This window comes from Tiliqua scincoides, chromosome 13 (genome assembly GCF_035046505.1).
Source record: "Tiliqua scincoides isolate rTilSci1 chromosome 13, rTilSci1.hap2, whole genome shotgun sequence".
NCBI classification, from domain to species: domain Eukaryota; kingdom Metazoa; phylum Chordata; class Lepidosauria; order Squamata; family Scincidae; genus Tiliqua; species Tiliqua scincoides.
This window is the reverse complement of record NC_089833.1, coordinates 8,770,536-8,793,035: the sequence shown is the minus strand read 5'-3', so window position 1 is coordinate 8,793,035 and position 22,500 is coordinate 8,770,536. Positions and strand designations below refer to the sequence as shown.

The 22,500-nt window shown below is 48.2% G+C and overlaps 1 protein-coding gene and 1 pseudogene across 2 annotated transcripts in view; both read right to left on the bottom strand.

Annotated features, from left to right (window-relative positions):
- The window catches only part of LOC136633814 (5S ribosomal RNA), a 120-nt pseudogene extending 104 nt beyond the window's left edge, over positions 1-16 (bottom strand).
- NTN3 (netrin 3) overlaps positions 1-22,500 on the bottom strand; it is a 136,989-nt gene that overhangs the window by 24,977 nt on the left and 89,512 nt on the right. For both annotated transcript variants that reach the window (XM_066640651.1, XM_066640652.1), the window contains exons 4-5: positions 18,412-18,561; positions 13,467-13,520 (exon numbers count right to left, since the gene is read on the bottom strand). In XM_066640651.1, the coding sequence (XP_066496748.1) occupies positions 13,467-13,520; positions 18,412-18,561 (204 nt within the window). The remainder of the gene's footprint in view (positions 1-13,466; positions 13,521-18,411; positions 18,562-22,500) is intronic.

Genomic DNA, 22,500 nt, shown 5'->3' with positions numbered 1-22,500 from the left:
AACAGTTGCTGCAACAGTTGCTCCTACATTATGGCTAATATATAAGTGATATAAACATGAGAAATCCCAACAGAATTAGGGAACCGGAAAACGGTCTTCTGTATGAAAAGCAAGTGCTCTACCACGGAGCTCTGACCCTCATCGTAGGTAACGACGCCTTCCTGCTCATGGTGCAACGCTGATGGCATGACCTTCAAAGGCACTGCCCCTTTCTTTACATTCACCAAGCATTTCTTGCTGGGTGCCTTGCAGTTGTCCGACACAGCTACCCCAAAGTGGTACTCCTGTTCCATTAAAGGTCCTGCTTCCAGGAAGCACTGAGGACAAAGGGCCACGAGAGTCCTTTTTTAGGATTCTCTAGAACCTTTTCTGATGATCACGGTGCCATAAGAATTTTGTTTTTCCTTGACAGGGGAAAAACAACACCACCCCCCACATCAGGAAGAGTGGTGGAGCTCCTTAATGTTTGCTAAGTCTGGCTCACTCACCTGTGCTGCAACATAAAAACTTTTTATTGAAACAGAAGGGGAAAATGAGATTAGAAACAGACGTCAATAAAATGGCTGTCTTTGCTCCCCACCCAAATACTGCCCCCCGACTCACCCACATGGTTGTATTGCCAAAGCCAGCCTCTCTGACTCCACTCCCCCCTTCCCTCTTCCAAATCCATACCCTCCATGTCTGCGTTCCTGACCTTCTCCCTTCCTTCCATCTACACTTCTTTTTCTCCTTAAGCAGAGTCTCAGTGACCTAGTCTGAAACCTTCAACATAACTAGGAATGATATGAATGTGTTATGCATAGTGCAGGAGGGGTGGACCCCACTTGGAGGCAGCCATCCAGGTGGGCACTGACGAAAAGAAATAGCTGCCATTTATGTGAGAGCGTGTGACTAAGGAACAAAAAGGCAGGCGCATTGCTGGTGCACACGCTTTTGAAATACTGCATGCCAGCTAGTGTGCGAGAAGTAGTATACGGTGTGTGAAATTGCATGCAAAAGAGAGAGTATTTGTAGGAGCTCAGGGATGCGCTTATAGGAGTACAGTGGAAATTAACTGTGGTTCCTTGGTGTTTATTTGTGTGTGAGCACAGTGTGAGTGGACTGAGGTGGTTGGATCCTGGATTGCACCGGTTCAGACTTCAGATGGAAAGTTGCGTGTTTTTTTAATGCGCTTCTCCTTCCATAAAATGGCCACCACCTCCCCACGTGTAGAAAACTACCGCGACTGGGAGAAAGGGCTAGTGTGGCTGTCTCCTTGAAATGCTGATCTGCTGCGTGCTGCGGGGTTTTTTGTGGAGTGGCGGAGCAGGAAAAAAAATAATGATGGCCTCCGCAGCTGCAGCTCAGAAATTGTGTAGTCCTGTTCGACCACAGGGCTCTAAACAGGTTCTAAGACGTTGACTAATGTGGCAGCCTAAGGTGAGCGATTGGTGACTGTAGTGTCCACCTGCCCTCCCCCAAAGCTGCTCCCTCGATTTGAAAAGGGAGAGGGGAACAAGACGGAGGAAGAAATGTGGAGAAGAATGGTGGGCTAGTGTGTCTCGAACACTCTTCTTTTCCCATCACGTCTTCCACTTCACTCCCTTCTTCCTTTTCAAATCTAGGGAAGAGGAGGAGTAGGGATGCTATAGCCCACTGCCCTCCTCTCCCTTCAGAAAAGGCCACGGCACATGCACGAAGGAGATTCTAGGTTTATGTACCAGTTTTCCCAGAAATGACTGGGAAAGAGCTGCCTGCCAGTCAGGGGAGAAATACTGAGCAGTATAGACCAATGGTCAGAGTCAGTATGTGGCAAGCTCCTGTTTGTGGAGGCCACCACTACCCTTAGTTTGAAGAGCTGTTGCTTTTTCAAACCCTCTTTTTAGTACGCCTGTGTTTGGAGGCCTTTCGCAACGTTTCGACAGGAGACTGTCGGAAAAATTGTCTACATTCGTCGCACGCCGAGGCCCTCCTGACAATCCCGATTGCTGCACAAGCCTTCAACTCGTGAATAAGTGCACGCGAGTGAAACCATCTCCGAGCTAGTAGCGTACAAAAGTGAGGGAATGTACAAGCAAAGCAGATTGAGAGAGTGCGACGGAGAGAGGCGCGGAGTGCGCAGAGGAGGCCAATGAGTGAGTGTGGATGTGAAAGAGAAAGGAGAGCCGATCCAGAGTTGGCACGGCTGGGAAGCGGTCGGGCTCCACTTCCATTAACTTTCATAAAGTGTTTTCACTGTTTCCATTGGCTATGGGTCTCTCTCTCTCTCTCTCTCTCTCTCTCTCTCTGTATAATATGAAAGAGAAAGATGGAGGGAGTGCACACATCTGGTTCATTTCTCAGGCCTTTCCCCCCCCCTTCATTTCAAGGAATATTTTGTTTTAAGAAAGATGTAACTTAATTAGGTGTTACTGCTGCAGATCTTTTACTGCTGAATTCCTTCAGAGCCGTGCACGGTAGAATCGTGGGCGCAACAAAGCACTGGGGGAATGTGAAAGGGATGTCCGCCCCCAAGCCCAAATTGAGCTGGCAGAGATAGTTCCCCTTGCAAACCTGACCCCCTGTAGAACTGACCCGGACTGCTGGTCAAAAGGAAACTTGTCCTTCTACTGCTGTTCACACACTGAATGTTTGCTGTCTGGAGCAGGCAGTCATGTCAGAGACTGGGGACAGAGCATGACAATGATGTGGCTTTATTAAGGGGATGATATAGCATTGACTGAGTAAAGAAACATTTTCTTTTGTATGTCCTAACTCTCCCAACACTCAATTTTAGTGGATGTCCCCTGGTTCTGGTGTTATGTGAGAGTGTAAAGAGCGTCTCCCTATCCACTCTGTCCATCCCCTGCATAATTTTGTATGTCTCAGTCATGTCCCCCCTCAGGCGTCTCTTTTCTAGACTGAAGAGGCCCAAACGCCGTAGCCTTTCCTCATAAGGAAGGTGCCCCAGCCCAGTTATCATCTTAGTCACTCTCTTTTGCACCTTTTCCATTTCCACTATGTCCTTTTTGAGATGCGGCAACCAGAACTGGACACAATACTCCAGGTGTGGCCTTACCATTGATCTGTACAACGGCATTATAATATTAGCCGTTTTGTCCTCAATACCTTTTCTAATGATCCCAAGCATAGAATTGGCCTTCTTCACTGTTGCTGCACATTGGGTCGACACTTTCATCGACCTGTCCACCACCACCCCAAGATCTCTCTCCTGATCTGTCACAGACAGCTCAGAACCCATTAGCCTATATGTGAAGTTTTGATTTTTTGCCCCAATGGGCATGACTTTACACTTACTTACATTGAAACGCATCTGCCATTTTGCTGCCCATTCTGCCAGTTTGGAGAGATCCTTCTGGAGCTCCTCACAATCACTTCTGGTCTTTACCACTTGGAAAAGTTTGGTGTCATCTGCAAACTTTGCCACCTCACTGCTCACCCCTGTCTCCAGGTCATTTATGAAGGGGTTGAAAAGCACCGGTCCCAGGACAGATCCTTGGGGCACACTGCTTTTCACCTCTCTCCATTGTGAAAATTGCCCATTGATACCCACTCTCTGTTTCCTGGCCTTCAACCAGTTCTCAGTCCATGAGAGGACCTGTCCTCTAATTCCCTGACTATGCAGTTTTTTCAGCAGCCTTTGGTGAGGGACCGTGTCGAACGCCTTTTGAAAGTCCAGATATATAATGTCCACGGGTTCTCCCGCATGCACATGCCTGTTGACCTTTTCAAAGAATTCTAAAAGGTTTGTGAGGCAAGACTTACCCTTACAGAAGCCATGCTGATTCTCCCTCAGCAAGGCCTGTTCATCTATGTGGTTTGAGATTCTATCTTTGATGAGGCATTCCACCATCTTACCCGGTATAGATGTTAGGTTGACCGGCCTATAGTCTCCTGGGTCCCCCTTCCTTCCCTTTTTAAAGATAGGCGTGACATTTGCTATCCTCCAATCTTCTGGCACCGTGGCCGTTTTGAGGGACAAGTTGCATTTCTTAGTCAAGAGATCAGCAACTTCATTCTTCAATTCCTTAATAACTCTTGGGTGGATGCCATCCGGGCCCAGTGACTTATTGATCTTTAATTTATCAACAAGGTCTGAACCATCTTCTCTTTTAACCTCTATCTGACTTAATTCCTTGGTCAGGAGGGGCCATTTGGGCAGCGGTATCTGAACATAAGAACATAAGAACATAAGAACAGCCCCACTGGATCAGGCCATAGGCCCATCTAGTCCAGCTTCCTGTATCTCACAGCGGCCCACCAAATGCCCCAGGGAGCACACCAGATAACAAGAGACCTCATCCTGGTGCTCTCCCCTACATCTGGCACTCCGACTCAACCCATTCCCAAAATCAGGAGGTTGCGCATACACATCATGGCTTGTACCCCATAATGGATTTTTCCTCCAGAAACTCATCCAATCCCCTTTTAAAGGCGTCTAGGCTAGACGCCAGCACCACATCCTGTGGCAAAGAATTCCACAGACCGACCACGCGCTGAGTAAAGAAATATTTTCTTTTGTCTGTCCTAACCCGCCCAACACTCAATTTTAGTGGATGTCCCCTGGTTCTGGTATTATGTGAGAGTGTAAAGAGCATCTCCCTATCCACTCTGTCCATCCCCTGCATAATTTTGTATGTCTCAATCATGTCCCCCCTCAAGCGTCTCTTTTCTAGGCTGAAGAGGCCCAAACGCCGTAGCCTTTCCTCATAAGGAAGGTGCCCCAGCCCCGTAATCATCTTAGTCGCTCTCCTTTGCACCTTTTCCATTTCCACTATGTCTTTTTTGAGATGCGGCGACCAGAACTGGACACAATACTCCAGGTGTGGCCTTACCATAGATTTGTACAACGGCATTATAATACTAACCGTTTTATATAATACTAATACTAATCTGCCCAAGGTCTTCTGCCATGAAGACAGATGCAAAGAACTCATTCAATTTCTCTGCCATCTCTAAGTCTCCTTTTATCTCCCCTTTCCCTCCCTCACCATCCAGAGGGCCAACCGCTTCTCTGGCGGGTTTCCTGCTTCTAACATATTTGAAGAAGCTTTTATTATTCCTTAATGCTGCTGGCCATGTGTTCCTCATAGTGTCTCTTGGCCTCCTGTATCACCTTCTTGCATTTCTTTTGCCACAGTTTATGTTCCTTTTTATTCTCCTCATTAGGGCAAGACTTCCATTTACAGAAGGAAGCTTCCTTGCCCTTTACGGCCTCTCTAACTTGGCTGGTTAGCCATGCGGGCACCCTCCTGGACTTAGTCGAGCCCTTCTTCCTCTGCGGTATACACTTCCACTGGGCCTTTATTACTGTTGTTTTAAGCAGCCTACACTCCAGTCATTTTGCTACTTAGAGCCCAATCCTATGCCTGTCTACTCAGAAGTAAGCCCCAGTACAGTTAATGGGGTTTACTCTCTGGGAAGTGTAGATAGGATTGCAGCCTTAATCTTTTTTTTTCTGGCTCTACATATCCTTTTAGAGTTTGGAACTATGGTGAGGTGATGTTCTCCACCTATGATGGCGAAGTTCTCACCACACAGGGCAAGAACATCTTCCATGCCTATATGGTAGGGATAAGTAGGTTTCCCCCATTCTGTTCCTTTTTGTCCCTCTGGTCTGCTCTGCCCTGCTTTCCACTCTTTCTGAATTCCTGTTTTACTAGGAGAATTTCTAAAATTAATTCCAGAAGAGGAGAATGCATATCAGTGAAACACAGTGTAAAGAAGGATGCGATCGTGGGTCCGATTGCATCAAGACGGTTTCCTGGCTCTGGCTTTATCAATGCACGCATGCGCATCAGCGACTCCGAGGGGTGGGAGAGGAGGTGAAGAAACAAGAGGAAACAAAGAACTGGGGCAAACTGCATAGACGCAACACTTGGTCTAAAGCATGGAAACAAAATACAGAACAAATGCGGAGAATTCCTAATGCATAGCTTCCACTGAAAGAAGCACGACCTGGCCACTTGGAACGCTTAACATTTGGATGAGGAGCGAGGAATATTTTGGAAGGATCCCTACCATATGGCTTTACTACACCAATTAAAAATATATATATATATTCTGCCTTCAGGGAGTCCTTTCCATGTTGGCTTGAGAACGCCCTGAGCATCTCTCACGGAACCTGTGCGTGCCTTAAAGCAGCTTGCAACGTATTCTTGGGCACACACTCAAATCATATGGGTCATCACCCAGCTCACATTGTTATCCTACATCCATTAAGCAGCCTGCCCTAAAACACATCTAAACGCTCCTCTGCAGCTGCGAATTCCAAGGGGAGATGCAAGGGGAGACAAGCTGCCCTTACCGATCCCCTCTCATTGAGGAACCCTTGAGAAACTTTCAGCGATGTCCATGTAACTGTGTACTTAAGGGCTTTGACTTTGGTACTACAGCCATGGGGTGGGGGTGGGGGGGCATAGTTCAGATCAGGCCAGAAATGGTTGCTGTGGCAAGTGTTGCTTGCACTGTTAGATAGTTGTGCAATTTCGGGGGAGGGGGACCACATTTTTGAGCAATTTTTGGTTGCAGAACAGCAGGAAGGCAAAGGCTTAACTACCCAGTACCGCCACATTGCAACCCAATCCAAATGGCAGCTCTAGGCAGATGCCTTATGGAAGTAAAAAAGGATCCAGCAGGTTCCCCAGTGATGTGTTGAATGCCATGTGCAGTCTGGCCTTGAGTGCCAGGGTTCTCCAGAACACTCTTTGAAAACTTCTGGACCTTGAGGGTCACAGAGGATGTGACAAGAGATGATGTAAGGGCACATAGCAGGCAGGGGTGGGGCCAGGTTGAACTGGGGCTCCACACCCCCAAGCTTACTGAGTGGTGGGGGAGGCAGTCTCCATCCCTTCCTCCCAAGAAGAGATGCCATTGCACGTGCCCAGCCCTCTGGGGGCTTCAGTGGTAACTCCTCCTCTTCCCACTGGCCAATGGGTTTCCTTCCCAAGGCACTGCATCATCACAAAGGCCTTGGGGGCAGAAGCCCATTGGCTGAAGGGGAGGGCGGCGAGAAGAGGAAGAGCTGCCACACAAGTCTTAACAGGCATGCCTGATCTCAGAAGCTAAGCAGGGTCAGGCCTGGTTAGTACTTGGATGGGAGACCGCCTGGGAATACCGGGTGCTGTAGGCTTATACCAGAGTCTTTCGAGACTGAAGGTTGCCAACCATCTCCCTATACTGAACACTATCTCCCGATCTTGTCTGATCTCAGAAGCCAAGCAGGGTCAGGCCTGGTTAGTACTTGGATGGGAGGTACTCATGCTCTCATTTGCAGGTGGGGTGCAAAAGCAGCAATGGCATGAGTTTGTCATTAATTTTTTGCAACCATTGCCATGCCGATCTTGTCTGATCTCGGAAGCTAAGCAGGGTCAGGCCTGGTTAGTACTTGGATGGGAGACGCTTGGGAATACCAGGTGCTGTAGGCTTATACCATAGTCTTTCGAGACTGAAGGTTGCCAGGGGTTGGTGTGGTGGGGCAGGCGACATGGGCCCCAGGGGCGTGTGGACAGGTGGCGCGACTCATGATTCTGGCAGCAAGGGCAAACATGTGCAAGAAAGGGGGGAGAGACTGGCTGTATTAATGATCTGGGATCAAGTTACCTGAAGGACCACATTCTCCCATATCAGTCTTCCCAGCCCCTGAGATTTGCAGTGGTGATCCAGCTCTCTGGCCTGCCATTGACAGAGGTCGGGAGAATAATATAAATAAAATATTATCATTTTAGGAGAGCATATTGCTGGCATGGAACAAGGACCAGCAAAAGCTGCCTGGACATAAGGGAGTCCTTAGCAAAAAAACAACGAAAAGGAAAAGAAAAAACAAAAACTCAAACGCCAGAAAATCATGGCTCAGCCCGGTATTTGTCGAGCGGGAAGCTGGAAAAGGGGGGCCTGAGGTGGTGGAGTCACACACCAGAACAGCAAGAGGCCCGAAACAAATGGAGCTCTGTTCCCAGACACCTCAAAAAATGTGACACACCTGCTGCGGACTTAGCAAGCCTTTGGAGATGAAATGGCTGGTTTTTATAGGGCAGGAGGGGAGGGGACGTGCACAGATGGGGAGAAAAGATTTGGACTCCCCCTCCCACCTCGCTTGCTCGCCACACAGGCTCGTGTTAGATGGAACCACCACCGGCGCACATCGACGGCTGTGTGCTGAGTTCTGAGCTTCCCCTCTGCCCGCTGTTCAGTCTAGTTAGGGATGTGCAGGACATTTTCTCCTCCACGTGGCTGGCGGCCCATGGGAGGCAGAAATGTAGAAACACTGAACTGAATTGCTGTCTGGGGGGGTGGTGGGAGTGCAAGCAATCATTGACCAAAACGACCTTCTCCTGTGGAGATCTGCTCATTTTTAAGGACACTGTACGGAGACCTTTATGAAGTAGCTTAATATGGAGTCAGGCCATTGGTCTGTTTCACTCAGTGTTGTCCGGCTCTGACTTGCAGCAGGTCTCTAGAACAGTGTTTCTCAAACTGTGGGTTGGGACCCACTAGGTGGGTCATGAACCAATTTCAAGTGGGTCCCCATTCACTTCAATGTATATTTCATTTTTAATCTACTAGACTTGATGTTACCATGGTATGTAACTGCTTTTGGGGAAATGTTAACTGATCTGCACTTTTAACAGGCTACAGTGTATGGCTGGCAACCTTCAGTCTCGAAAGACTATGGTAGAAGCCTACAGCACCCGGTATTCCCAGGCGGTCTCCCATCCAAGTACTAACCAGGCCTGACCCTGCTTAGCTTCTGAGATCAGACAAGATCAGGCATGTGCACCTTTTCAAAAATTATAGTCAATGGGGCTTACTCCCAGGTAAGTGTAGATAGGATTTTAGTCTTTGGAATGTTTGGGGAAACAGATCAGCAACTGCCTGGGAGGGTTAGGAGTGGTCAGAGATACCAGGGATTGAAGCTGGGACCTTCTGCATGCAAACCAGAAAGTATTCAAACTGCATGCAATGTCTGACACATAGCCCCATCACCACATCCAGTTTATTCTTGAGAAAGGAGGAGCAGGGTTGGTTGCTCTCCGAAATTTCATTGCCCTCAAGGTAAACCTAAGCCCATCGGCAGGAGAGAAAGGCTTCTTTCTCTCCCATCATTGCTCCCTTGCAATTGCCTCTGAACCCGGAGGCAGCGTACAGCTCTCCCGACTAGTAGCTATTTGAAGATCTGTCCTCCACCAATTTGTACATTCCCCTCTTAAAGCCATCTAAAGGATGAGCCATTAGCAGCTCTCGTGGATCAATCTGGTTCCCTAACTGTGAGCCATGGCTTCCCTGGGAGCTGCAAAGACCAGCCAGGGAAGTCGTGGAATCCTTGGGGGAAAAAACCCGCTGCCCTATATAATATATAGGATTGTAGCTCTAATGGAGAGCCATGGCCAATGGCCTGGTAGGTCAAGGGAGCCACCAGGAAGAAAGGCTTGGGAACCATCGCCGTGGATTAATTAGATACTGTTTGAAGAAGTGCCAAGGACTTTCAGGAGGCTGGAGTCAAAGTGCCCTTCAAAAGTGGAAGGTCTTATTGCCTCTTTCCTTCTTCCAACTTTCCTTCATTTCAATATGCATCAATAGCATTCACCACCTTCACAGTGATAGCTTTAAAGAGGGACAAGCACGTTAATGGTATACAGAAATGGCAATTCTCCTCCCCCCCAGGTGATTTCGACGTTGCTGCTTTGTTTCGTTTGCAAATGAAAATAAAGTCCCATTTTTAAATGGTACAAATCAAGACAAGCTGTCGGCCACGGGGCACGGAAAACAACAAGTCTCTTCTGCAAAAGGGATAAAATGTACAACAGTTGCACACGGCGCCCAGCAACCGGCGCCAGAAATGTTGGTTGTGCAAAAATAGTCTCTTTCTCATTGTTAGTGAGAAAACAAAACAACGATAACCAGATTCAATGAGGTCACCCCTCTGTCAGGTTGGCAACCTTCATTCTCGAAAGACTATGGTATAAGCTTACAGCACCCGGCATTCCCAGGCAGTCTCCCATCCAAGTACTAACCAGGCCTGACGCTGCTTAGCTTCCAAGATCAGACGAGATCGGGCATGGAAAGACTATGGTATAAGCCTACAGCACCCGGTATTCCCAGGCGGTATCCCATCCAAGTACTAACCAGGCCTGACCCTGCTTAGCTTCCAAGATCAGACGAGATCGGCCATGTGTAGGGTAAGGATATCCCCTGGGGGGCTGGGGATAAGAATAGGCCCTCAGTATGGCTGTACTTGTCGTAAGAGGCGACTGAACAGCCACCGGGTAGATGGGACTCGTCAGCCTGGGAAGGCAGCTCATCTGAGAGAAGGAAAACTCCGATCCCAAACCTCCACTGCCTTGTGGCTACATCCAGTTATGGAAAAGGCTTCAGGAGCATCCATAAAGGGGCTGGAGATTCCAGTACTCTTCCTGAAAGTGACCTTGCTTTGCTAAGAGAAGCGAAGCCCTCCAATCTGTCCCTCCAAACTCTCCCAAGGCAGACCCTTGAGCAGAAGGGAAGATCAGGGCTAGATTTCCTACTTGGAAAGAGCAAAATGCCTTTGCAGCACCTGGATTTGGGCGACAGAATTTACAACATGAAAGCCACAGACAATTCTGCAGGCAGCTGAGCCAACTTTCTTCTCCGAAACAAAATAAAGCATAGAGGGGTGGGGTCCTTCTCCTTTTTTTCACATCCAGGCTGTTTCATATTTCTCCAAGTACAAGTTGTTTTATAAATCCTTCCTATTTCAACATGAGTTGAGTCTTTCCTTTCTGAACAGAGCTTGGAATGAAGACTTGCCCAATTTCCCCATCCCTGCTCCCCTTCCTGAAGTGTCCCTTCCTTGATGTTCTTAATTAAGATGCCGAATGGCCAAAAAGAAAAAGGGAATTAAACCCCAAATGGCTTTGGCTTGGGAGCAAACCGGGGGAGTTCTCATGATCTTGTTTCCCACAATCCCCCTTGGCAGGAAACTGAGACCAAAAGAATGCATCTGGAATCCCCACTCCCCATCACTAGGGAGGCAAGATGGGGATCCTAGAGGCCGTTCTGACCTCATCCTGGGACAGCTTTGTCCTGAGGGTGTGTAAGGGGCCTGCTATGTTCGTCATAACAGAGGACACCTGCTTTCCTCACTGGTTGCTTGCCATGAGTATGGAGACGCAACAGCCGGACAAAAACGAACAGCCACTGGAAACCTGGAGGTTGTGTGAACAGACTGGAGGCAACTGGAGTTGGGAATGCACTCTGCTCCTTTAATGTGTTCCAGCTGCAATTGTAGGCGACCCCCTGTATCTGCAAGTGATACAATCCCTCCCCACTCAGTGGATACCGAGACTGTGGATAAAAGGGAACCCCAAACTTACTGTGGTGCCAAGTACTTCTGTCCCTTCCTTTGCAGCCTATTATCGAACACTAGAAGAGTGCATCAAAGGCACAAACCACCACCCCCGTGAGATTTCTGCCTGCCACCAAGAGCCTCCTTCAATCTTCTGCTATTGGAGTGGTGCGGGAAGCAACCACCACGCCGCTTGAGCCGTGTAAAAACCAACCCGAAAGGTAATCCCGAAGGAAGCAGTTTCCCCCCTGAAGTTTATCCATTGTGGTTGCGGGGAGGATGTGTCTACGCTTAAAAAGGTCTGAACAGCAGAACGGAAACCGCAAAAATCCCCCAAGTCTGTATCAAGGGTGAAGCGGAAAGCTCCACCCTTGCATTGGGCTGGAAGAGAAAAACAGAGGAGAAGGGCGGGGAAGAGAGTTTTCGTGTGCAGCTCAGCCAAGAGCCCGTGTAATGGGGCAAAGCAAATAACATTCCCACGGAATTCCCAGCACAAAAGAGCAATTGTGCGACGGGGCTTGAGGGACGGGGGCCGAGGAAGAAGGAGATACTGCAAACACAAGTGCCATTTTTGATTGTTTTGAAGGGAGGGTGTGGTGTGAGCGGATTTTTTTTTTAAAAAGATTATTCTTTTGTTTTGTAGCAGACCGTGTTCTGTTGCGCTCGGTTTGGACAAACACGGCAGGCGTAGGTGGGACAGCGTTTGGAAAGCTGGAGAGCTCTAAGCTTCTTCATCACTCTGTCATTTCTCTGTCCTCACCACCCTCAGCACTTCCCACCACTTCGTTTCAGCAGCGCCCTCCACCTGTGGCACCTCCTCTAGGCTCTGATCAAACATCAGAGGTACACCAGTAGGTACATCAGTAGGTACACCTACTTGCTTTGTGACTATTCTCAGCTAGTGTAGGGTGAGCTGGGGCATGGGTGGGGAGGGAGCCCCAAGATCTCATACGAACATAAGAACAGCCCCACTGGATCAGTCCATAGGCCCATCTAGTCCAGCTTCCTGTATCTCACAGCGGCCCACCAAATGCCCCAGGGAGCACACCAGACAACAAGACCTGCAAGGCCTCCTGGGAATTGTAGTTAAGAACATAAGAACAGCCCCACTGGATCAGGCCATAGGCCCATCTAGTCCAGCTTCCTGCATCTCACAGCGGCCCACCAAATGCCCCAGGGAGCACACCAGATAACAAGAGACCTGCAAGGCTTCCTGGGAATTGTAGTTAAGAACATAAGAACAGCCCCACTGGATCAGGCCAAAGGCCCATCTAGTCCAGCTTCCTGCATCTCACAGCGGCCCACCAAATGCCCCAGGGAGCACACCAGATAACAAGAGACTTGCATCCTGGTGCTCTCCCTTGCATCTGGCATTCTGACATAACCCAATTCTCGAGGTTGCACATACACATCTCGTCTTGTAAACCATAATGGATTTTTCCTCCAGAAATTTGTCCAATCCCCTTTTAAAGGCATCCAGGCCAGATGCCATCACCATATCCTGGGGCAATGAGTTCCACAATGTGGTTGTTCTCCAGAGTGGAAGAACCAACAGTCTCCGGTCTCCAAAGTGGAAGAACCGTCTGTCTTACTACTCTTGCAAAGGACCTGCCCTTTATGACTTTGTCCAGTGCCCTGTGAAAGTCATTCAGTGGCCATCACCACATCTTGGCTCTGAATTTCACAGAATTATGTGCCTTTTGAAGAAAAAAACCACTTTTGTCCATCCTAAAATCTCTCATTAATCAGTTTATTGCATGATCCTTGCTTCTAGAATTGAGAGAGAGGGAGAAAAATCTCCCCAACTCTCTCCACACCATTAATTATTGCAGGTGTCAATCACATCCCTCCTTTTCCCCTTTTTTGCAAGCTAAAAAACCTTAAATATTATATTGTAACCTTTGCTCATGAAAAAGGCCCTGCAGCCCTTCTGACTATTCTAGATTCCATCTTCTACACCTTGTTTCCAACTCTACAATATCAGTTTTGAAATGTAGTGATCCGAACAGTACATGATATTCTAAATGTAGCCGCATCACTGATTTACGTACGGGCAGCATAGAGTAGCAATCTAATGCATGTCTACTCATATGTAAGAGAAATGCAGGTACAGTACAGGGCAGAGGGAGTGTCCCTATTTTTGCTTTCCACGATAACTCCTCACCTGCTGGTTCTTCTGTGCTGGTGACCACTGAGGTTGGGTTGATGGCAGGAATCTCTGGAAAAGAAAGTGTGATGCTTCTTAAGGAGAAAGTTCAAGTTTGGCTTGACCAGATGTGCAAGGCTTCTCCTCCTCCCCTCCTTCACCATGATTTGCAGACAGAAAGGATCAAGCTATGTCCCCTCCTGGCTTCTATTGCAACAAAGAAGAACACCCAGGTTCCCATAACTCCTCCTCTGTTCAGCCATCCCACCCCCCAAATCTGTGAACAAAAATGGCAAATTTAAGGGAGAAATTAGATGGGAGTAGGTTTGGGCTAGACGCGAGGAAGACTTTCCCAACTGCAAGAGCTGCCTGGCTCTAGAGCAGTCTGTCTCGTGTCGCAATGGACTCTCATTCGAGGTTTTCAAGGAGAGGGTAGGAAAGCACTCGCCAGGGATGCTGTAGCCAAGAGCCTGCACTTGGCAGGAATGCTATATGATGGCATGTGAACCCTGGTCCCCATCTGATGAGTTCCGGGATGATGCCAAAACAAGAGTGCAGAACATTCAACCTGTGAACCTAGTCTAAAGATGAATTTACAAAATAACTCTTGCTCTTCCTCCCTCTAGGATATATGGCAGTGGTTCCCAAACTGTGGCTCCTGTGGAAACCAGCCAGGGGAGGTGCTGACGCCTTGTGAAAAACCCACCAGATTGGAAAACCCTACAGGATTGTAGCCCTAATGGGGAGCCGAAGCCAGTGACCCAGTAGGTCAAGGGATCCACCAGTTGAAAAAGTTTGGGAACCACTCATGCAGGGCCATTGTTTCTCCTGGGATGGAAAGATAGGACCAATCTTTTCCATCTTTTTAGGTGTTGTAATGCCGGCATTCTGTCACTAGGTGCCACTACTGTGCTGCTCGCTTCAGCGTCAACTTCCGCAAACAGGGGGAATAGTCAAGTATTATACTGACACCTTGTGAACAGCTACAACGCAGAGCTGAGCAGAGAGAAGCCTCCACAAAGCCCTTCTTCCTGCCACCACCTACAGCTAGCGATTCTTCCACAGTTTGAAAATATTTGGTTTTCAATGTAAATGCACCCAGTTTGCAGCATCGAGTCTTATGGAGCGAGTTCATCGACTCCCGGAAACGGTCTTTTGTTTTCAAGTTGAAATAGAAGATATTACAAAATTATATGCCTGTTTTGCACCTGTGCTCCTCAGACTAGCTCAGAAAGGCAGCCGTTGTGCTGGTTAGTTTCCCAAATGGACTTGAGATTTTTTAAAAAATGGTATGTAATTAATGTCCTGGCTCCTGAATCCTGACTTTTTGCAATCGGTTTGGCCAGGAAGGTGATATCCAAGTTAGAAAAAATTCATGTATGCCTCGGGGCATGCATCACATCAGTGAGACCCTCACAGAAGCAAATCACAAATTCAGGTTAGTCGAAACAAAAAATGGCTGAGTCTGAACTTCTGGAAAGGGGGGGACGGGACAGGAACAAGCAACTACCAAATGGATTAGCACATTGAAAATATATCACAATGCACAAGACTTTACGAGGCCCATGCACAAGGCCCATGCACAAGACTTTGCATCACAATGCACAAGCACAATGCACAAGACTTTGCATCACAATGCGCAAGCACAATGCACAAGACTTTACAAGGCCCATGCACAAGACTTTGCATCGCAATGCACAAACACAATGCACAAGACTTTGCATCACAATGCGCAAGCACAATGCACAAGACTTTACAAGGCCCATGCACAAGACTTTGCATCGCAGTGCACAAGCACAATGCATAAGACTTTACAAGGCCCACGCACAAGGCCCGTGCACAAGACTTTACAGCAGTAGCATAGCTAGAAGGGGGTGCAAAGCGCTAAGTTTTGCAAGGAGCCTCACCGTGGCATGCAAGCAGCCCCTCCCCCTCCCCTTTGGAGCCATTCTGGGCAGGGAGAGCAAAATGGAGGTGCCTCCTGCCCGAGAGGGGGCAGGGAGGGGCCCGCTTGCATGCCGCAGTGAGGTTCCCTGTAAAACTTGGGGCTTTGAATACCCTATAGCTATGCCTGCTTTACGGGTCAACCTTATGAGCCATGTCCTTGCTGACAGGTCAAGGAGGTACCTTTCAAAGTGGTGGCCTTTATATTTAGCAAAGGGGGAGCAACTGCCCCCCCTTCTTTCCTGCAGAGTGTCTTTTCTTAGTGGCTCCCTTTATAGATGTTAGAATCACAGGGTTGGAAGGGGTCTAATAGGTCATCTAGTCCAACCCCTGAGCCCTTTGTTGAGGGCGAGGACTCACTCGTCGCCTTCCCGTTCCAATGTAAATCTTTTGATAACCATTTTTGTTGTTGAAAAGCAGTACATAAATATACTGAGAATGCTAAAACAATATACAGTTTTTTCCCCCTAGTGTTCTAGGAATTGACAGAACCTGATCTTGCCAGGAAATCTGTAATCCAATTATCACGGTCACTCCTATCATCTTTCCTAGGTTAATGTTGGCCTACATATGTAAAAATAATCTTTTAAAAACATTAATTGAACACATGCTGGTCGCGCTTCGCCAAATGTTTGAAAGTGTCAACGGTTGTGTTTATATTTGCATTTTCAACAGGGAAGAATCTTTCATAAAAAGTGGTCTGTACATTTTTTTGGGGGGGGTACACCAAAAGTGTGTCTATTTTTGGTTCCAAGGCTTGGACACAGAGCATTGCTCAGAAGGAGCCATGCAAAACCCTAGTTACTGAATGCTCCAGGAACTTGTGCAGTCCCTGAATACAGATCCAGTGCCAGAGGCAGGAATCAAAATACTGCCCTCTTTTACCTGGAAACATGCTTGTTGCTTCCTTTGCCTCAACTCAGTAGTAATATTTGAAAAGGTCTGCCCCATATTTCTCCCTTTGGAGGACTCAAGGCAGCTTACAGTATCAGAATCACAAAACACCAACAGCATAAAAACACAATAAAACAGCAGCATGCTAAAGAAAAAAAAAATGAGGAGGAATAACAAGTCAAGCAAGTTCAGAAAAGACTTGTTTAAAGAGTCAGTTCGTCAGCCTTTAGGGGAACATCAGCAAAGAGGCAGATGCACACTAGAGAGTAGGGAATTTGGGCTGTCACTGAAAAGGCCCTCTTGGGTGTCACTGAGAAGCTCAGAGAGCGGCCGAATGTGCAGGAGAGCCTCCCTGCCTGATGGATGGATGGACAGATCCATACAAAGGTGAGGGGTCTTCAGATGTCTTGACCCCAAGTCATGCAGAGTTTGGAAGGTATCTTCCTGCTCTTTAAATTCAAAAGAAAGAAGAACAGTAGAAGTGTGGAGCTAAGGAGAGCAGTGGGGTAGAACACAGGGGGCACCCTAACGCATCACTCTCCCTCTGCCCCATTCCCCTCTTCTGTTTTGAATCCAGAGAGCAGAATGATGAGAAGCAGTGGAGGTAGGTGTACAAAGAAAGGCAGGTGCCCTTTGCCAATCCACCATCTGAGTTGACTGCCTCACCAGCCTCGTGGATAGGTCAGCCCTGCCTGAAGAAGCCCACAGGGTTGAAATCAGAAAACCCTTGAGCCTTGGAACCAAAAAGACTGTGCATAAGGGTGGGAGTTTCCCGCCCCCTTTCTGTGCCCTCAGGTTCACTCTGAGCACAATTCTATTCCTCCTAAATCCTAGTTTACCTATGAAAGCCAGGATGGTGTAGTGGTTTGGGAGGTGGACTTAGACCTGCAAGATCCAGGTTCAAATCTCCCCTCAGCCACAAAGCTTCCTGGGTGACCTCGGGCCAGTCACTTTCTCTCAGCCTCACCTACCTCACAGGGTTGTTGTGAGGACAAGGAGGAGGGGAGGAGCAGCTACGTAAACCGCTCTGAGCTCTTCGGAGGAAGGGCGGTATAAAAATGTGAATGAATGAATGAATGAATAAATAAATAAATAATACTGAAATTTAATTCCAGAAGTTTGGCTCAGCTTTCAATTCGTTTCCACCTTTCCCCCCCCACCTGTTTTATCAGCGCACAATGTTTGTATTGGCTAAAACGCTGTGACTTGTGCATCGGTAAAACACTGCAAAAAAAGTCATCGTGGTGTGACCACACACGACTGCATCAAGGTTGCTTTCATGCGGTGTTTTCGCAATGCCCGTGTGCACTCCTGCACTTTGGCAAAGGGCCCAATCCCATCCAACTTTCCAGCACCGGTGCAGCTGCAATGCAGCCCCGAAGTGAAGGAACCAATGTCCCCATACCTTGAGGAGGCCTCTGTGACTGCTCCCCAGCTGCAAGATGCAGTGCGCACCCCATTGACACGGCTGCACCAGCCTGGGAAAATGGGATAGGATTGGGCCCACACTTCACACAAAAGCATGCTGATAAAACCATATCTACAAGAATGTTGTTGCTCCTTTTTTTTTTTTTTTGGCAGAGTTTATCAATGTGCAAACACAGCATGGGGATGCTATACAAGAGGGGAAAAAAGGCATGAATGAATGGAACCAAACTGAAAGGTGGGGAAAGCTATGCCTGCACAGTGCTCTGATCAGACTTGGAAAATTTAAAAAAAATTGGAGAAATCCAAATCTGGGGAGAAATTCAGGTTAGAAGAATTTCAAGAGCATCTCTGAATCCTGTGCAGAGAAAACCCCCAATGAGCTACCCAAAAATGGACCCAGGACAAAATAATTTTGGCTCAGCACCTAAATCTCAAATGGAGACATCCTGCAGTAGTCTTAGGGCACAATCTCAACCAGGTCTACTCAGAAGTAAGTCCTATTTTGTTCAATGGGGCTTATTCTCAGGAAAGTGTGGTTCGGATTGCAGCCTTCGTCTCTGGGGCAAAGAATCAGCATCTAATCACATCCTTCTGACTACTAAACTGCAGGCATCCTGACCTGCTGGGAAGCACACCACAGCCCTCCTCCTCCCCCCCAAAGCATGCAGAGAATTAAGCAGTAGGCAGCATTACTCACTGATGCAGGGGGCCACTGGCGAGCGGCTCTGCTGGTAACCTTTGGCACAGCGATTGCAGGTTAACCCTGTCACACCATCTTTGCATGGGCACTGGCCAGTGGTTTGATTGCAGGTTTTTCCAGCTGCACCAACAGGGTGACAATCGCAGGCTAAGGAAAGAGATTGGAAGGAGAGAGAGAGAAAGAGAGAGAGAGAGAGAGAGAGAGAAGGGGGAAAAAGTTAAAGGAAATGGTAGCTGTAATCACTCACACACCATAAGGCTGCATGCCAAGCGACGCAGAGTTCTGTATGCCCCACACATAAATTTAAAACACATGAGACTCTGAGCAAAATGTTTTCCAAACACTCCAAACCTGGCCAGCGCTCTTATGGCACCAGCGGACGGAACCGCACATAACCTTGCCAGTTTGCGGCAACGTAGGGGAAGCATTTGCAGGGGAGAGTCTGCAGATGGGTGGAGGCACTGAACCTTCTCCCTGACCCACCAGGGTCTCCCTGCAAATCTGCCTGAATTGTCACACCTGGAAAGAACAGAAGAAAAGCATGAAGTCCCCCCTCAAGGTTCTTTTGCAGATCAAAAGGAAAAATTAAGCTCTGCACATGAACGGAGAACATTTTTTTTTTTTAATTCTGTTTACTTTTTGCTCCAGTCCTGGCCAGGAAAAGGAAAAAGGGGAGTGGTTGGACAGTCCTCTCTTGGCATCCTGGGGGTGCTGAGAGATGAGGGCTGTGACTCAGTTGCAAAGGCAACCCCCTTTACCCAATTTACCCCCCCTTTACCCAATAATGCCCAGCCTCTGCTTCTCCCACCACTCTTCAAAGCTCTAACTCTTCCCTCTTCTCCTCCGTCCTCTCTTCCTTTTCTGAACTAGACAGTGGAAGGAAAAGGAGGAACAGTGGAGCAAGCAGGCAGGCAGAGATGGGGGCCTCCCCCCCCCAATCTGCTCCCTGAGACAACCACTGCAGTCCGCCTCACGGATGGGCCGGCCCTGCCTATTATCTTGACCACGCCTATACAGGCGTGCGTCACTTAACAACGGGGATATGTTCTTTTATCTCCGTTACTATGTGATTACATCGTTAAGCGAACATGCAGCCCAATCTAGTGCCTTTGCTGTGTAAATAGACACTCCCTGCCAAACACTCACTGGCTGCACAGACTATGGATTGCCTCTTCTTTGTGTAAACAGACACTCTGCTGCAGGCTATGGGAGACCTGACTGTCTCATTAAGATCCTCTTTGCTGTGCTTTGACCCCTGTTGTATATGTGGTCCGTAATTAAGGGGACAGTTGTTAAGTGATTCATGCCTGTACACTCATGCCAGTCCATTGAGCAGTTGGTTGACAACCTTCAGTCTCGAAAGACTATGGTATAAGCCTACAGCACCCGGTATTCCCAAGCGGTCTCCAATTCAAGTACTAACCAGGCCTGACCCAGCTTCCAAGATCAGACATGATCAGGAGATAGTGTTCAGTATAGGGAGATGGTTGGCTACCTTCAGTCTCGGAAGACTATGGTATAAGCCTACAGCACCCGGCATTCCCAGGCGGTCTCCCATCCAAGTACTAACCCAGGCCTGACCCTGCTTTGCTTAACTTCCAAGATCAGACGAGATCAGGCATGTGCAGGGTAACAGTTGCTGCCATCCCCATTTAAAGGCATCTAGGCACATCGGGAGATAGTATTCAGTATAGGGAGATGGTTGGCAACCTTCAGTCTCGAAAGACTATGGTATAAGCCTTCAGCACCCGGTATTCCCAGGAGGTCTCCCATCCAAGTACTAACCAGGCCTGACCTTGCTTAGCTTCTGAGATCAGTTGAACAGTCCAGCAATACTTAGTCATAATATTTAATTTCAAAATTTCCTCCAATGGCCAGGGGAAACTTCTCTTTTTTCTGATCTAGCTTTCTTCCACCATACACAGTAAATCCACAACATTTGTCTTTTGTTGTGTTTTAAATTATAACTGATGGATGTTTTGGTTAATGTGACGTTGAATATTTTTCATGAAACGCTGGGACTTTTCTGAGTGACGTTTTGCTAAGTTAGGAATGTTGGAAGCTGCTTAATGCTGATCCCGGCAATTGATCTGTCTGGTTCAGGGCTGTCAACACGGAGTGGCAGTGATTTCTCTCTCATCAACTGCAGCTTCAGCCTTTGGGCTAAAGACACTAGGCCGGAGACTCAATCTGGGACTGGCTGCACGTCAGGCAATGCTCTACTGTAGGTGCTCTTACTATGAATCTTGCAAGATTTCATGAGAACCAAGATGGTGGCACCTGGGGGGAACAGGTAGGGGACCTACCATGGACACCACATGACACACACTTTGGGAACCCCTGGCATAGCTAGTTTGGAAATGTACTCCTTCTTAATTGCGAGCATGCCCAGAATTCCTCAAGGGGACTCCTTAACCATGGAACTCTATCCCCCAGGATTCAGTGGGGGAAAAGCTGTGATAACTGAACTGCAAAACCTGCTCTTTATGCTCTTGGTTTATGCTCTGAAGCATTTCAAGCCATATGGGAAAAGCTCTGGGGGAGAGGGTTTCAGAGTGTCTTGCTACACCCTTTTCAGAAATCAAGGATGTCAGGGTTTGGGATAACTGAGGTTTAGGGATTTCAGAGAAATGCTCTACTGGTAATTGTGCTTCACTTTCCAGTTGCAGAGACATGATGTGTCCAGTTGCAGAGACATGATGAGGCACTCAGAGACATGATGTGCTTAGCCATGCGAGCTGAGCTGGTCTAGTGGGGATCCTCTTCCACTGACTGAGAGAAAACTAATCTTGTCTCATTCTTTCCAAGATGCCCTCCTTCCTTATCTAGAGTTGCCAAGTTGGATGCATCCAAATACCTGAGCTTTCTAAAGTGGGGCTTGATGACGTCACAAGGTGGCCAAACCTTGAAAAACGGGGGAGTGGGTTCTATGCAAGATGAGTGGCCAAGGTAAGGGGGTGGGGGCTAGGGCTGTCGACTCTCACTGAAGCGATCCCTGGAGATCCGAGCTACTGTGTATCTGCCCCTTACTGCTGTTCCAGTCATCTCCACTTGGGATAGTGTTAAGAACATAAGAACAGCCCCGCTGGATCAGGCCATAGGCCCATCTAGTCCAGCTTCCTGTATCTCACAGCGGCCCACCAAATGCCCCAGGGAGCACACCAGATAACAAGAAGACCTGCAAGGCCTCCTGGGAATTGTAGTTTAAGAACATAAGAGCAGCCCCACTGGGTCAGGCCACAGGCCCATCTAGTCCAGCTTCCTGTATCTCACAGCGGCCCACCAAATGCCCCAGGGAGCACACCAGATAACAAGAGACCTGCAAGGCCTCCTGGGAATTGTAGTTAAGAACATAAGAACAGCCCCACTGGATCAGGCCAAAGGCCCATCTAGTCCAGCTTCCTGTATCTCACAGTGGCCCACCAAATGCCCCAGGGAGCACACCAGATAACAAGAGACCTGCAAGGCCTCCTGGGAATTGTAGTTAAGAACATAAGAACAGCCCCACTGGATCAGGCCAAAGGCCCATCTAGTCCAGCTTCCTGTATCTCACAGTGGCCCACCAAATGCCCCAGGGAGCACACCAGATCACAAGAGACCTCATCCTGGTACCCTCCCTTGCATCTGGCATTCTGACATAACCCATTTCTAAAATCAGGAGGTTGCGCATACACATCATGGCTTGTAACCCGTAATGGATTTTTCCTCCAGAAACTTGTCCAATCCCCTTTTAAAGGCATCCAGGCCAGACGCCATCATCACATCCTGTGGCAAGGAGTTCCACAGACCAACCACACGCTGAGTAAAGAAATATTTTCTCTTGTCTGTTCTAACTCTCCCAACACTCAATTTGAGTGGATGTCCCCTGGTTCTGGTGTTATGTGAGAGTGTAAAGAGCATCTCCCTATCCACTCTGTCCATCCCCTGCATAATTTTGTATGTCTCAATCATGTTCCCCCTCAGGCGTCTCTCTTCTAGGCTGAAGAGGCCCAAATGCCATAGCCTTTCCTTGTAAGGAAGGTGCCCCAGCCCCGTAATCATCTTAGTCGCTCTCTTTTGCACCTTTTCACACGCATGTAGAACAAG